Here is a 15,579-nt window from a genome sequence, read left to right as displayed (position 1 = left end):
GCGGGAAAACCCCAAGGTCACCGATTTCGGTGGGCCCCACCGTGCAGTGACTCTCATCAACAATAGCAAAGGAGTCGCAAAGACCCTCCCCTTTTCATTTCTCCCCCAAACCTTTTCGCCCTTCGCCGGCGGCGGCGCAGCGAGGCGGCGATGCCTCCCAAATCTGATAGCGTCGAAGGTACGTGCCCCGCTCGTACAATCCATCTCCCCATTCTAACCGAAATGGGCTCGAGTTCTAGCTCCCCCGATTTTGCAACAAAACTCGCATCGATTTCGCCTGCTCAATTCCATCGATTGCATCTGACGATCCCTGACGCCCCTGTTCATCCTTTTCTCTCCTTTGCAGGAATCGTCCTCAGCTTCGTCAATGAGGTAACGGCCCCCCTCCTCCAAAACCCCACATGACCACCGGCTAATTTGGCTGCTCTGGTCCTGCCCTGCGCTTGCCCTTGCCTGATTAGATATTTTATGGACTCGGCTAACATGTCATATTGTTATGCGACGGTGATGGGTTTGTTTCAAGTTTTATCTGGTGCCCTGCGCTGCATGATAGTAATAATAATTAATAAATTGCTACACCTTCCATCCCAAAATAGAACACTCTAGAGGTTTTCTTTCTTTTTTTTTTTTTTGTGTGTGTGTGTGTGGAGATTAAGGAGATGTGAAGTTAAATGAGGGATGGTTGTGATTGGTCGAGTTGAGAAAGTAAGATAAATAAATTAAACGAGAGATGGTTAGGATTAGTTGAGATGAGTAAGTAGGCGAAGAAGTTGCTAAATTTTGGAAGGGACGGAGACGTTTGTGTTTTGGGAGGGACGGAGAGAGTAACACATACTCCGTATTGGTTTGTGTTTTGAGGGGTTGTTTCTACTGAGTTACTGTATGTTGGTTCTGAATCTTCTGATCCATGTTAGCTCTGTGAGATGCAAATTGATGATCTACTACTTCAGAGTACGGATTTGTTGAAACCCATGATAATCTGCTTTCTACTATGTGTTCAGATGTGAAACATAGTAGTAACTTAACTAGTCCACTGTTCAGCCATGATATGGTTCGCATGCTCATTGCTAGGCCTAAAATCTGCAAGTTCTTTGATAAGATTGAAGAGTAATGTTTTGTTGTTACCAAATAAGGCCAACTTTGTTTATTTCCTTTTTTGTTGATTTCAAAAAGGTTCAAGTTTTTCAATAGTATCCTCTCTACTCGGCAGCATCCTTGTGTGGAAACTTTTGTGCGAGGTTGTGTATAAGATTGTGCATAGAAAGAAGGCACTGAGGTGCTTATAAATCGAATCTCTGGCATGTGAGCTTTTTTAGGTGAGTTTTTAGTCTTCACTCCTCATGTAGACTGTTCTTGTCACAGGTTCACAGGGTGTCACTTGCTTTAGGAAGCAATAACCCTGTGTATCGCCAGTATGTTTGCTTAACATATCATCCATTTCCTGAGCAGGACAGCAGATTTTTTCCACCTTTTGAGTAGAGATAGGACAGAGAAACTATATTTGGCATCTTTTGTATACCACTCTTACCATGATTTGTTCACAATTAACCCTGTTTTACTTGTATGACTAATAAGTTTGCAGCACTTGGACTTTATGAAATAAAAAAGAAGATTTGAGTAAGAGTACAATGTGATCAAATTAGAGGATTTCAAACTCTTTCTAGTATTGTTGTAAAATAAGTCCAATTGTTTCTTTATTAACTTTGTATACTGTCAAGTTGATTATTGCCTTGACTCTTCAGCAAAATAGGCCATTGAATTCTCAGAATGTAGCCGATGCGTTGCAAAAGTTTAGCCTCAAGAAGACCGCAGTGCAAAAGGCATTGGATGCATTGGCTGACAGTGGACAGATTTCCTTCAAGGAGTATGGCAAGCAGAAAATATATCTTGCTCGTCAAGATCAATTCAACATCCCAAATGGGGAAGAACTTGAGGAGATGAAGAAAGCAAATATCAAGCTACAGGAAGAACTTGCGGATCAAAAGAAAGCAATTAGTGAGGTAGAATCTGGTAGGTTCCATTTCATGCTATGATCTTATTGGTGGTTTATTTCAATGCTGAGTGCCATTATCATAGTATGGAAATGTCTAATACAAACCCTATTGCAGAGGTACGAGGTCTGCAGTCAAACTTGACTTTAGCAGAGATCAAGTCAAAGGAAGCTAAATTGCAAAGAGAAGTATGTGCATAAACGTGTTCCTTTATGTATATATGCGATTTTTCTTATCTTTTATGGTTTCAATGTCTTCCTTGTATTAACTTTTAAGAATGGCTGTCTTGTATTTTTGCAGGTCCAGGAAATGGAAGAGAAACTAAATAAATTGAGGAATGGTGTTATCTTGGTGAAACCTGAGGACAAGAAGATTATTGAAGAGAGCTTCTCTGAGAAAGTTAACCAGTGGAGAAAGCGAAAGAGGATGTTCAAGGAGCTATGGGATAATATCACTGAGAATAGCCCTAAAGACCAGAAGGAATTTAAGGTTTTGATGCACTTCTTTCTTTTACATTTACCTGCACTTAGTAGTTAATACACACTAGATGCTTCTCTTAATCCAACAGGAAAGATAATTTTTAGTTGTCAGATTTTCTCATTTCTGCCCTGCAAAAAAAGATTGAAAAGTTACCAATTGCTAGCATCCAGCGCGGTCATCATTTTAATGAATAATATGTATCTGTGCAGGAAGAGCTTGGTCTCGAGTATGATGAAGATGTCGGTGTTAACTTGCAGTCTTACAGTGACATGCTGACGAGTCTCAGTAAAAGAAGGAAAGTATCCCGCTGATCATCCAGCATGGGAGTTTCTCAAATCAAATGTAGGTTACAGGAGAGAAGTTTTACCAGCTACAGGCCTACAGTTCATGAATACTCGTAGTCCAGACCCGGTCATATCTGCTGTTGAAATTTCTAGTTAATGCATATAAGTTAGTAGTATCGCTGCATTAGTTTATTTCCCCAGAGGCAACGAGATTAGAGGAATATTTTGGTCCCAGTTGTTGTAATATAAAATCAATCCATCCTCTAATATATCTACAATCAATTATGAAACCTGCCATCAATATACAATGCTGACTTTTGCTCCCTCCTACTAACCGATGAACAAAATCTGAATCAAGTTTTTTTTCCTTTTTTTTTGTTTGGCTCCATTTAATTACATGCATGCAATGGCCTACAGGCCTAGGATCTAACGAACGATGAATCTGCAAAAATATAATAGCAGCTGCTAATATCACGAATTCAAGAAATCATCTCCCATCACTCTTGTTGCCATCTGGTTGCAGCTAACTCACCCTCTTTGTTCTGACTGATACCGGCACGCTCCTGGTCAGACCCCGCGGTTTCACCTCGCTCTCTGCAGTGATCTCATGGCGGACCACTTCATCATCCTCAGCTGAATCCTCGATCTCTGAACTGTAGTTCCGGCCGAGGTTGGCACGTCTGATCCTGCCAGATTTCTTGCCATCACCCGAAACCTCGCCGCCGGCGAGCGTCTCTTCGTCGGCCCTGTCGAACTGCGCGCCTCCCGGCCGTCTCCTGTCGTCGTCGCGGCCCCCGGATTCGCCTCGCGAGAGCTCCATGGCGGCCTTCGCGGCGGCCGCTGCGGTGGCCGCCGACTCGAACGCGGCCTGCGCCGCGGCCTCCACGTTCCTGTACCTCGAAGAGCCGTCCTCCTCCAGGTCGACCTGGGGTTGATGGACCCTGTGCCGCCTCTCGCCGTCGCGCCGCCGCCTCCTGTGGCTGAGGCCCGAGTCCTCGTCGTGGGAAGAAGGCTCGTGGACGACGTGCACCACGACGCCGGCGATCCCTTTCTCCGCCGCGATCTCCTGGAGCACCATCTGCCTGCTCTCCAGGCTCGGCTGCTTGGTCGACAGCTTCTGCACGATCTGCAACAACCCGTTCGTTCGTTCAGGGCGTCAGTTACACTCGGCTAGTAGGATCAGACAGAAAATTCTGATCGGTCTCGTGCTCCTCACCTTGGCATTGATCCCGCAGCCGCTGCGGAGCTCGGCCGCGGAGGAGACGAACTCCCTGCCGAACTTGGCCGCCATGAGGCGCTTCACCTCCTGCAGCTCCGGCACGTCACCGCACCTCGCCGCCGCGTAGATCAAACCCGCTGCCGCCTCACGCAGCTCCTCGGGACACTCCCTGCTCGAAAGAGACAAAAAAAACACCGGTGATCAGCACGGCGCAAAGCATAGCCAACAGACGCGATGACATCACGGACATGGCTAGCGTTTGATTTTCTTTTTTGTTTTTTGGCGTGTTCCGGTGATGTCCCTCACCTGTGCGAGTCCACGAGGGCGGCGCGCTCGGTGATGAGATTGCAGTAGGACTCGAGCATGAGGAAGGCGTCGAGCGTGTTCTGCTCGCGGATGACCTGCTCGGCGCGGAGCAGGGCGCGGTCGGGGTGGCCGAGGCGGAGCAGCTGCTCCACGTCGCCGCGCGCCTGCGCGCACCGCACCTGCCTGTGCCCGCGCAGCACGCCGAGCCGCGTCACCGCCAGCCCCAGCATCGACTTGAGCCTCGCCGTCTGCTTCGTCGTCCGCCCCAGCAACACGTCCAGCGTCCTCCCCATCGCCGCCGGCCTCTCCCCTCTCTCACACACAAAAACGAGCAACTGCCTCCTCTTCCACGCTCTCCTGAGACTTCGAGCTCGGTCTTATGTACCCCCTCGTGTGGCGCGGGTGTGTGAAAGTGTGAAAATGGAAGGGAAAATGCGAGGGAACGAAGGACCCGAGGCGAGGGGATGTCACGGTTGATTAGATCGGGTTTGCTTTGTGGCGAAGGCGTCCGTCCGATTTCGGTGTCGACGTCGACGTCGAGCGCGACGTGTATTTAAAGCCGTTCCGAGTAAGCAAGACGCGTGCGGGGCCACTGGGGCCAGGCGGCCCCCGCTCGCGCTCGTGAGTCGTATGACCCGTGCAGCTGCAGGTGCAGCCGTCCTCGCACAGAACTGGTTCACAATCTCCCATGGACCACGTCCCCGCGGCTCGCTCGCACCACGCGGCCTCCCGCGCGCAGGAGATGCCGAGATGCCATCCAGCCCGTTGGTCTCGCGCAGCACGGGGCGCATGCATGCAACGCGCGGCGCGGCCCGCGGGTTTTGTCCGAGCGGAGATTTCGCGGGTCAGAGGCAGCCGCTCGGGACCTCGGGTGACCGTGTGGTCCGTGCGGTGTTGGGGGCGTGCGTGGTGCGCGAGTCGACGCTGCCGGACGCCAAACCGCCGGGCGCCGGCACGTCGTGTGGTGGCGCGTGATTCTGATTTCCTTCGTCTCGGTTTTGAGTTTGACCGGGTAATCGATCGATTGGCAACAGTAAAACGGACTGGTGGGCGGAAAACGACGTTGGAGCGGCTGTGGTTGAAAAATCTGAAAAGCGCGCCAGAAAATTGGGAGTCAACGGTCTAGCAAGGTTCGTTTCCTGTTACTATTACTGCTTTTTTTGCGGGGCATTTGCAAATTTGTAAAATGCCACTCGAATCGAATGACCATTCTAATTGTATTTTGTAATTTTCTAGCGATATTCTTACAATAATAATTTAAATCAGTAGTAAATTCGTAATTACCCTTTTTTTTTTTTGGGGTGGTTGGAACGCCATTCATGCTAGCACTGCTTGTGGTTGGCATCAGGGAAAACGGATGACTACTGTTTCGTACGGTCTTCGTCATTGATGCTGTTACACTTAGTACAATTTGAGGCTGGCGTGTTTGCTACTCTAAGGGCGCGGGGTACGGCTGTGTCCTGACTCATGACACACTGGGCTGTTGAGTGACCGGGATAAATCGTTTGTCTGGGTTACATACGTCGATGATTTGCTTATACTCCCTTCGTACCAGAATATAAAAGAAGTTTTAGGGTTATACACAGTTATTAAAAATATAGGTAGAAGTGAGCGGTAGAAGATTGTGATTAGATTAGTAGTGAAGATAGGTGGAAAAAGTGAATGGTGGAGAGTTGTGATTGGTTGGGAAGAGAATATTGGTGGATAAATTGTTATATTTTGGGACGGAGGGAGTATATGCTAATGTTTAGAGGACTGATTTGGTACTGGTACACATTCAAATGACAACTTTTCATCACCGGAAAAAAAAAACTAAAATACATAAGTCGAACCTTAATTAGAGTCGTGTGAATAATTTCATCGGTGATATGATCTTGGTTGTACGGAGACACTTCAAACAGAAGATGAGTTATGCATCAGCATCCTGTAGGTTTTTGATTCGGATCATGTATGCCCCGAAATTGGAGGTTGTTATTAACTTTCTCTTTGTTCGAGTCGATGCCAGGAGGCCAGGACTAGCAGATAAGTACGTCTTGTTCAGTATGAACGACTGTTATTATGCACACTGGCGATCGATTAAAGTCAAGAAAAGAACAACTGATTGCACGTCCCCGCTACACACTCATTTCTACTTTTCTAAACTATTTAGGAAACTCTACTTCAATTTCAATGTCATTGTCATTTTTGAATGCTTCATGAGATATGCAATCCTGGTTACCTTTCAAAGTTGAAAAAACGAGCCAACTCAGTTAAGGCTACGCTAGCGATCGATCCATAAATAATGCGTCGGAAGTGTCCCTTTCGAAGACACAGTACAGTGGTTTGTTCCGTGCGCCACTTGATCGTTCAGTTGGCACACCTGTGTACCTGACCATTCCCCATCAGTTACCATGTCAATGGCCGCAGTACGCGCAATTGCACGTTTTCTTTGGTCCGTACAGGTCGCCTCTTCTCGTGCCCTTCCACGAACAGCACAGACACGCGTCTAAAAATCTCTAGATCCAACGGTTTATCACTGTGTTTATCACATAAAACGAGAAATATGATTAACATATAATTAATTAAGTATTAATGTATAATATTTTTATGAATAAATTTGTTGGATTTTTTTTAATAACTTCGTTATAAAAAAATTTTCACACGAAATATACCGTTTAACAATGCTAACGGAAAACGAGGAGAATCTAATCCTGAAAAGCTGAAACAATCGCACCTTGGGAGCCCATGTGCCACATGTCAAAGCTGACCTTCTCAACGGATTCAGGGTGCCCTGGTCTCCGGGTCAAGTCGCAAGTCGTGTGCGTCCCCCGCGGGAAAATATTCAGGCCTCCTTTAAACAAAGGAAAAATCATAGGAATTATAGAGGATTTTATCGTATAGAGTCATCTGATACAAAGGATTATTTCTTACTAATTCCTTGAAAATTCCTATGGAATGGATCTTGCTATATCAATTTTGGAGGAAAATAAGCATGAGGTCTCACCTCATGTTTTCCTCTTCATGTGTCTAAAATTCCTGCGTTTTTTCTGTGCGCTAATCAAACGATAGTTTAGAGACTTTTCCGTGTTTTCAAAATCCTATAGAAATCCAATAAACATGACATTCTATTCCTACGTTTTTCCTATCCCTGTGTTTTCTCACTGCGTTTTAAAGGGACCCTCACTTTCGTGTGGTAACAGTAAGCCCAGATTACCAATGAAATGGGGTTACCACGGATAGCGGGCGGTTGCCAGCATGCCACAGCTCACGTCTTCCAGAACGCGAGGCGCGACGGCGCCACGCAACCGCACAGCCGACGCCTCGGCGGCGGACGGCGCTCGCTGCACGGAAGCGAGGCACACCCACCTTTACGCTCCGCGTGGCGCGCGTCCCACGCTGAATTCGCTCGCTAACTGCGTTTTTAGCCGCTGGTTTATAGTAAGAGATGTAGGAATATATGATTAGCAATATGGCATTGCCGTCTCTCCGGACTTGGTGTTGGTGATGCCAGCTAATTGGTGCTTTTCTTCGTCCTCCATGGACGCGCTCCGTGTGCTTTCGGTTAAAGTTCATTCTGAACATAAAAAAATGGACGTGATACGGAATTTCAGCAAACCCAATTGGACAACAGAGCAAGCTGAGAATGAAAAACCCACTAAAAACAGAGGCAGCGCAGGAAAAGTGGAAAGTTCGCGGTAAGTTGATGACCATCGAAAGAAGAAAAGCTCATACCTATTCGCATTTTAATGGCAAAGACGAGGCTGATTTCTGCACGGAAGTTCTCGTGTCAACTTTTTTCCATTTCGGAGGACTGCATGTCTGCATCTAGATTCCGCATCCCCGACAATCTACTCAGCTGTGTCGCACCAAATCATCCATTATGCTAATGCTGAGTAGAATACTCCATATTGAAATCGCTCGTACAGTTGTACACTGCGACAGGAAGAGCTAGAAATACTTGCTTACATTTCACGACGGTTGTGATATAAACCAGAAGAATAATGGCACTACCCACCCGATACAAATTCAGTTCTACGTTCGTGGCCCTCAGCAGAGTAGAGTGTATACTGGCACTTGGGCTGCCTGCCTCTGCTGCTGTGCAATGGCGGCATGCCGCATTCAGCAACCACGGGAAGCGGAAAATTCCAATACTGGCCTCAATTTACGGCTATTCGAGATGTATCTGGGGACTTTGGGTCCGACACTACTGCGCTAAAATGGCCTCGTAGTTGGCCCACTAAAGATCTGGTCCCCTCCACCCTTTGGGCTGAATGCTCCCCTGCTTAGGCCCTTCACAGTGGGCGTTCCTCCGTCTAGCTGGAGCGTTACTTCGTCCTACGTGGTGAAAAAAGTTGGTAGGGCCCATAGCTTCACTAGCTTCTTCGGTTCCTAGCGAAGGAACGAGAGCCTCGCTCAAAAAGTCGAGCGCGGGGCCCACCGATCAGAGATGCGAGGACGAGAACGCGCGCCGTGCAGGAGGCCGACCTTGATTCCCGAGCAGGAACTCCTTCCACTCCGACGGGACTCCGGCTCCAGCTCCAATCCGCGCCGCCGTCACCGGTGAGGGCGGGCGAGGACGCGCCGCCGCCGCCGCCGTCGTTGAGGAGGACGGCGAGGACGCTCCAGATCCGCGCCGCCAGGTCCCGAGGATGCCGCCGCCGCTTGGCGTTGGGGCAGGCGGTGAGGAGAGCGCCGTCGGTGAGGAGAGCGGGGCGAGGATGTGCCGCCGCCGCCCGCCATGACCGCTCCGAGGACGGCGACGACGAGCACGAGGACCACCGCCCGCCATGACCGCTCCGAGGACGGCGACGACGAGCACGAGGACCGCCGCCCGCCATGACCGCTCCGATGACCGCTCCAAGGACGACGACCACGAGCACGAGCACGAGGACGCGCGCGCCGCTCCACTCCAGAATCCGCCCGCCGCCGTTGTCCTCTCGCGCCGCCGCCGCTCCAGATCCGCGCCGCCACCATCCTCCTCACTCCGCCTTCTCATCGCCGCCGAGAGATTCGCGGGGACGGCACGCGCCGCCGTGGGCGACGGCGACCTGTACCGCCGCACGCTCCGGCTCTGTCGGGTCGGTGGGAGTGAAAGTAGGAGAGGGAAAGGGAAAAGGAGAGAAAGGGGAAAGTGGGAGAGAGAATAGGTTGGGGTGGTTGGTTTGGGGATCGTACCCTGCACTGTGAGAGGTATGGATTCGTTGTGTATCTATCCTACGTGGCATACGAGATAACGCAAATGAGGTGTTTGCACTGTGAATGGCCTTAGGCCGTTACTCACAGCGTCTAGGGGTTGCTAATTGGCGCGCGAGCTCACTCTCCCCACGCGTTTTTTTTGCCATCTTTTTCGCTTCCTCCCCTCACGCGTATTTCCTTTTTTTTTTCCTTATACTTTTAATCGTTAGCACACGTGTTTTCAAAAATATTTGAGCCGAAAGTTTCCAAATGTTAACTTACAAGTTTTTCATTTTGAAGAAACTTTCAAATCTCGAGTTGAAAATTTTCAAATCTAATTTTAAAGTTTTCAAAATTTTTCGTACAAATTTAAATTTTGATTTGAAAATTTTCAAAGTTTGAGTTGAAAGTTTTTAAAATTCAACTTCAAAGTTTAAATCTTAAGTCGAAAGTTTTTAAATCTAACATAAAAGTTTTTAATCTGTTAGTAAAAAAATCTTCCAAAAAAGAAAAATCTTATCTTAATTATCGTCATTATCTAAAACTAATTCAGTTAGTTAGGAGTCTAAAACTAATTCAATTAGTTAGGCTGCTCCCGGAAACGTGCGCGATTTAGCTTTTCCGGCGTCTCAAGTGTGGACCAAAATAGGTTTCTGGATGCACAGATTTCCCCAAAATAGGTGTGAACTTTGTTATCGGAGTACACTAGTTTGCTTTCAGAATTAGTCCACTTTTAATCCCTCAAAATATAGATCCAATTCTATTTATATCCCTCAACCGTAACAGTGGATATCTTGATCCCCAAACTTTTAAAACCAATGCAAAATAACTCCCTCAATGGTTTTGAAGGTGTTTTTCATTGACCTAGTCCAACCACGTAAGTCAACGTATGAAGTCCACATGTCAGTGACTCCTTTCCTTCCTTACTTCACTCTTTCCCATATTTCCTTTGCACGGTGGTTTACTTTTGTGGTTGGTTACTAGCGATATTATGAGCATTATCTCTTTCTCCTGAGTAGACTACTTTTTTTCTATATCTAATCCTTTTAAGAAGTAATCGAACGGGTGGGAAAAGACCATCAAGTTCTTCGATATGATATGGTTTTTTTATAAACCCACAAGGAAGTATTTGGATCTTTTAAAGCCAATCTTTTTCTTACCCTTGTGCTTAGCGGTGGTGCCAGGCATCGGTTGGCTATTAAGGATTAAGCTCGACCCGAAGGCACCGTGGGAATAGCTCAGAAGGAGGTGATAAGCATTATAAAATTGATATGAAGAATATCCGTAGAAATCTTTCTATTCGTAGTAGTCTAGGACCCGGGCTTTGGGGATGAGGATTCGTATTCCTATTTATTTCTTTGGATTGAGCGACAAAAACAAGAGTGATGCGCGGCAGCAGAAGAGCAATGGCGGGGGACGACAGGGAGACTCATCGGCATTCGGTAGGAGGGCAATGGAGGAGACGGGAGGCGAACGCATGTAGCAAGTATTCCAGGTCGAATGGTGAGGCCAACGCCATGAGGCTGAAGAAGATGAGCTTTTTCACCAGTTCGTTGTGCCATCGATCTTTGCAGTTGTCTCGGCGACAGTCGCAGTGGCGGTGGTGGTTGAGGGGATGACCGCGGCGTGCCCGCCGCATGCTCTTCTTGCTGAGCGAGGCGCCGTCACAGAAGGGAGGGCGAGCTCGACCTCAACTGGGCTCGTTGACTGCCGATGCCACTGCCTCCCTTCCCGCATAGCTCGAATTCAATAGGGGTGGAAGCGGTGCAGGTGTGGCCAACAAGATTGGAGCAGCTGGCTTCCCGACAGTGGGGCAGATCGAGGCTCTGAAGCATGGAGGTGGAGTTTTTGCTTGCTGTGTTCATCTCGTTGTTAGAGTCATGTCTTCTGTTCCACTGGAGAACCGCTAAAGATGCTACATCCACGCGCGCCACCGCGGCACCGCCGCTCCGCCAAGCTCCTGGCCTGTCGAAGCCACCGACCGCCGTCCCCCTTCACGCGACGCATACAAACGCCGCTCAAGCTAGAGAGCTCCGTTGTCTCCAAATCGTTGCCCCGCTCAAGCTAGAGAACTCGCTAGCTTCTCCCTCAATGCCTCTTGTCTCCATGTTTAACTTGTCCGCTCCATCCGCTCCTCTCCCCACTAATGTTGCGACAACCTCGACGGACGCACGCGTCAGGCTTATGGCGGACAGCTCCTTGGACGTGCTCTCTGCCACGGTTCCATCCTGTGAGTTTTCTCTATTGGATGGAAACTCTCGCACTCACGCTGTGCGGAGCGTTCGCGTTAATTAGATCGGAACAACCCCGATCGTGGCTTTACATTTGCGCCAGGAAGTTGCCCAGCAACCTGGGAGCGATCACCAGGGAGCTGCCTACAACCTGGAAGAGATTACATCGCATGCAAAACAAGATTAGCTAGATAATAGGAACTCTATCTCTAACTGCAGATCAGGGAGTGGATTCTGATCCCTCGAGGGGATATCCCCTCATATACATTTTTCTTCCAAATTCGATGTAAATAGTTGTAAAAAAATCTGAAAAAATTAATAATATAAAGTATAATGATACCTACTAGTCCACCAAAATTCATGTTCAAATTCGATCTACACATCTAGAAACAAAAATGACAAATTTAGATATAAACAGTACGCTACTATTCATATGCTGAATTTGTCTTTTTTATATCTCGACGTGTGAGTTGAGTTTGGACTTAAGATTTTATAGAGTTGTATATATGTGTTGTATAAATGTTGTCAAATTTTTCCAGAATTTTTCATAACCGTTTGGATGGTTTTTAAACAAACGAGGGAACATCCCCTCGAGGGATTAGAATAGTTTCCCCTGCAGATCATGATCGCACGTGGTTGCATGTGATTGACGTGGAGGATAGGATAGACTTCAGAAGTAGTGTAACACCCTCTCTCAATCATAACCGTTTAAGGTTAAGATTGCTTTTAAAATTCTCTAGCAGTCGAACTGACAACGGTTTAGTAAACCCATCTGCAACTTGATCACCTGAAGAAACAAAATCAATTTCTAGTAATTTCTGACTCACCCGTTCTCTGACAAAGTGATAATCAACCTCTATATGCTTTGTTCTAGCATGAAAATCTTTGCTGCTCAAGGACTCTTGATCCCCAACTCTGCTAATAAGGTTTGTACCCACATTATTTCTGCTGTTGCATTTGCTATGACTTTGTACTCTGACTCTGTACTTGACCTTGAGACAGTGGCTTGTTTTCTAGCATTCCATGACACTAGATTTGAGCCTATGAACACAGCAAAACCTCCAGTGGACTTTCTGTCATCTACACTGCCAGCCCAATCTGCATTTGAGAATCCACTCACAAGTGTGGACCCAGACCTGTGTATATTAAGCCCCATACTAGTACACTGTTTTATATATCTCAATATTCTTTTTACTGCTGTCCAATGCACTGTTGTAGGAGCATGAAGGAACTGACACACCTTATTAACAGAGAAAGCTATATCTGGCCTAGTGAGAGTTAAATACTGTAATGCACCAACTATACTTATATACTGTGTTGCATCATTAGGTCCTAAGAGAGATCCCTCATGTAAAGACAACTTCTCACTAACAGATAAAGGAGTGGTAGCAGGTTTACAATTCAACATCCCTACCTTCTTTAGTAAATCAGTAGCATACTTATCTTGAGTAAGAACAATGCCATTGTGTGTCTTGTTTACCTCAATGCCAAGAAAATAGTGTAACTCACCAAGATCTTTTAGAGCAAATTCTACCTTCAGATCCTGTAACAATGCTGTTGTTGCCCTCTCTGAGGAACTTGCTACAATTATATCATCTACATATACCAAGATAAAAATAGCAATATCTCCTTTATGCAGAAAGAATAATGATGTGTCAGCTTTTGAGGCACTAAACCCAAGATCAATCAGTTTGTTGCTTAATCTGGCAAACCAAGCTCTTGGAGCTTGTTCAAACCATATAAGGACTTATCTAGTTTGCATATATAGTGTGGCTTAGTGACATCCTCAAATCCTGGTGGTTGGTCCATATAAACTTCTTCTTCTAGATTACCATGAAGAAAAGCATTTTGCACATCTAACTGTCTAAGGCTCCAACCTCTAGACACAGCTATAGATAAAATGATTCTAATTGTAGCAGCCTTGACCACTAGACTGAAAGTATCCTCATAATCTATTACATACCTCTGTTTGAACCCTTTTGCTACTAGGCGGGCTTTATATTTGTCTAAAGAATCATCAGCCTTCCTTTTAATTTTATAGACCCACTTACATCCTATGACATTCTTCCCTCTCTGAGGTAGGACTAAGTGCCAGGTATTATTTCTGATTAAGCCATCATATTCAGATTCCATAGCATTTTTCTAATTTTTATCTTTAAGAGCCTCTATATCATTACTAGATTACTAGGTTCTTCAAAACGGGTAAAACAAGAGTACTTAACTGTATCATCAGTATATATCTTCTCCTTCCGAATGCCCCTTCCGAATGCCGCTTTGTAATCTTGTTCTGGGTCGGACTTGCCGTGCAGGCTCCTGTTCCTGTGTTATCTCCTGCTCGGGATGATCACTGTTAGTGTCATAATATTCATCAGTACCTGACAGCGATGATGATGGATCAGCAGAGGACAGATCGGCGGAGGGAGATGACCGCTGCTCCCCCTGTGCCTCCTGACGAGCTGTTCCTGGAAGAATAATTCTGTCGCCAGCATGTGTCTCCTGATGCTGCCGCGTGTCAGCTCCTGAATGGTGAGGTCCAGGCGAATGCGTGTGAACAGACCCTGGCGACAGGAAGGTGTCAGGCTCCTGTTCTGCCGAATCTGCATCAAAATCAATCCCTGCGGGATCTTCTGTGGCCACGGAATGTGCTGTATCAATCTCAATATTTGCATCAGCAAACTCATTGGCAGCAGGATTTATAGGATTAGTCAAATGGTGTAATACATTGTCATCCCCACTAGTAAACAAAGACGGAAACAAGAGTATTTCAGACCGAAGCCGAGCGCCTGCATTTGCATGAAGCTGGGAATACTGTTTCATCAAAAACAACATCCCGAGAAATATAGATCCGACCTGAAGAAATTTATAGGCATTTGAACCCTTTGTGCATATTGCTAAAACCAAGGAAAACACACCGTTTAGACCTGAATTTCAACTTGTGCTTATTATAGGGACATAAATTGGGCCAACAAGCACACCCAAAAACACGCAAAGAGGAATAATCAGGTTTTTGTTGGAATAATTTTCCAAAGGACTGATATTTTGTATAACTCTGCTAGGAACCCTATTAATCAAATAGGTTGCTGCTTGAAAGGCTTCATCCCAAAATTTTAATGGCATTGTGGCATGAGATAATAAGGAGAGACCAACTTCTACAATATGTCTATATTTGCGCTCAGCAGACCCATTTTGTTGGTGAGTGTGAGGGCAAGACACATGATGAACAATGCCAATTTTGGAGAAGAAATTATTTAAAGCTTGGTACTCCCCTCCCCAGTCAGTTTGCATGGCTAAAATTTTTCTATCAAACAAGCGCTCTACCATAACTTGGAACTCTTTAAATTTCTCAAAAACTTGGGATTTATTTTGCGAGAGATAAATCCAAGTAAACTTGCTAAAATCATCAATAAAACTGACATAGTACTTCTTTCATCCTACAGACTCTGGAGCTGGGCCCCAAACATCAGAAAAAATAAGTTCCAAAGGATAATGAGAGTCACTTGATGAAACAGGAAAAGGTAACTGATGACTCTTAGCTTGTTGGCAAGCATTACAAACTGACTCATTAATAGAATCTAAACATGGGAGATTATTCTTATTGACCACTTGTCTATCGACCGAGGAGGAGGGATGCCCAAGACGACTATGCCATCGAGTCAAGGACAACTTAGTGGCACTGCAGGCTTGCTTCAAGGATGACCTGGGAAGGGGATAAAGCCTGCGGTGTGATGTTCCTTTAAGAAGAGTTCTCTTGGTCGCCAGATCCTTAAGAAAGAAATAATCACGGTGAAGTTCAAGAAAAGCAGAATTATCATCAACTAAACGGTGTACAGATATAAGATTCTTTTTGGCTTGTGGAACATATAGAACATTTTTAAGATGGATATCACGATTACTAGGGGTATGAACAATAGTAT

At 46.3% G+C, this 15,579-nt stretch overlaps 2 protein-coding genes across 2 annotated transcripts; one reads left to right on the top strand and one right to left on the bottom strand.

Annotated features, from left to right (window-relative positions):
- The first annotated feature begins 59 nt into the window (after window positions 1-59).
- Window positions 60-3,267, top strand: LOC127768743 (homologous-pairing protein 2 homolog). The gene is made up of 6 exons (XM_052294379.1): window positions 60-178; window positions 347-372; window positions 1,743-2,010; window positions 2,109-2,179; window positions 2,292-2,480; window positions 2,681-3,267. Exons 1-6 carry the CDS (start codon window positions 151-153, stop codon window positions 2,780-2,782), a joined length of 684 nt encoding a protein of 227 aa, XP_052150339.1. The 5' UTR covers window positions 60-150; the 3' UTR covers window positions 2,783-3,267.
- LOC127768742 (uncharacterized) lies at window positions 2,968-4,765 on the bottom strand. The gene is made up of 3 exons (XM_052294378.1): window positions 4,281-4,765; window positions 3,972-4,143; window positions 2,968-3,881 (listed from the first exon to the last, which is right to left on the bottom strand). Exons 1-3 carry the CDS (start codon window positions 4,571-4,573, stop codon window positions 3,279-3,281), a joined length of 1,068 nt encoding a protein of 355 aa, XP_052150338.1. The 5' UTR covers window positions 4,574-4,765; the 3' UTR covers window positions 2,968-3,278.
- Between the last annotated feature and the right edge of the window lie 10,814 nt (window positions 4,766-15,579).

This window comes from Oryza glaberrima, chromosome 3, assembly GCF_000147395.1.
Source record: "Oryza glaberrima chromosome 3, OglaRS2, whole genome shotgun sequence".
Taxonomy (NCBI): domain Eukaryota; kingdom Viridiplantae; phylum Streptophyta; class Magnoliopsida; order Poales; family Poaceae; genus Oryza; species Oryza glaberrima.
Note: the sequence above shows the minus strand (reverse complement) of the source record. Positions and strands in the feature narration are given on the sequence as shown.

Excerpts from the sequence above, each read along its gene's own strand:
- LOC127768743 (XM_052294379.1), top strand. The coding sequence starts at position 151 with ATGCCTCCCAAATCTGATAGCGTCGAAG. Across the intron at positions 373-1,742 it reads TCCTCAGCTTCGTCAATGAG|CAAAATAGGCCATTGAATTC; the intron begins GTAACGGCCCCC and ends TTGACTCTTCAG. Across the intron at positions 2,481-2,680 it reads AAGACCAGAAGGAATTTAAG|GAAGAGCTTGGTCTCGAGTA; the intron begins GTTTTGATGCAC and ends GTATCTGTGCAG.
- LOC127768742 (XM_052294378.1), bottom strand. The coding sequence starts at position 4,573 with ATGGGGAGGACGCTGGACGTGTTGCTGGGGCGGACGACGAAGCAGACG. Across the intron at positions 4,144-4,280 it reads GCCCTCGTGGACTCGCACAG|GGAGTGTCCCGAGGAGCTGC; the intron begins GTGAGGGACATC and ends TCTTTCGAGCAG. Across the intron at positions 3,882-3,971 it reads GCTGCGGGATCAATGCCAAG|ATCGTGCAGAAGCTGTCGAC; the intron begins GTGAGGAGCACG and ends GGGTTGTTGCAG.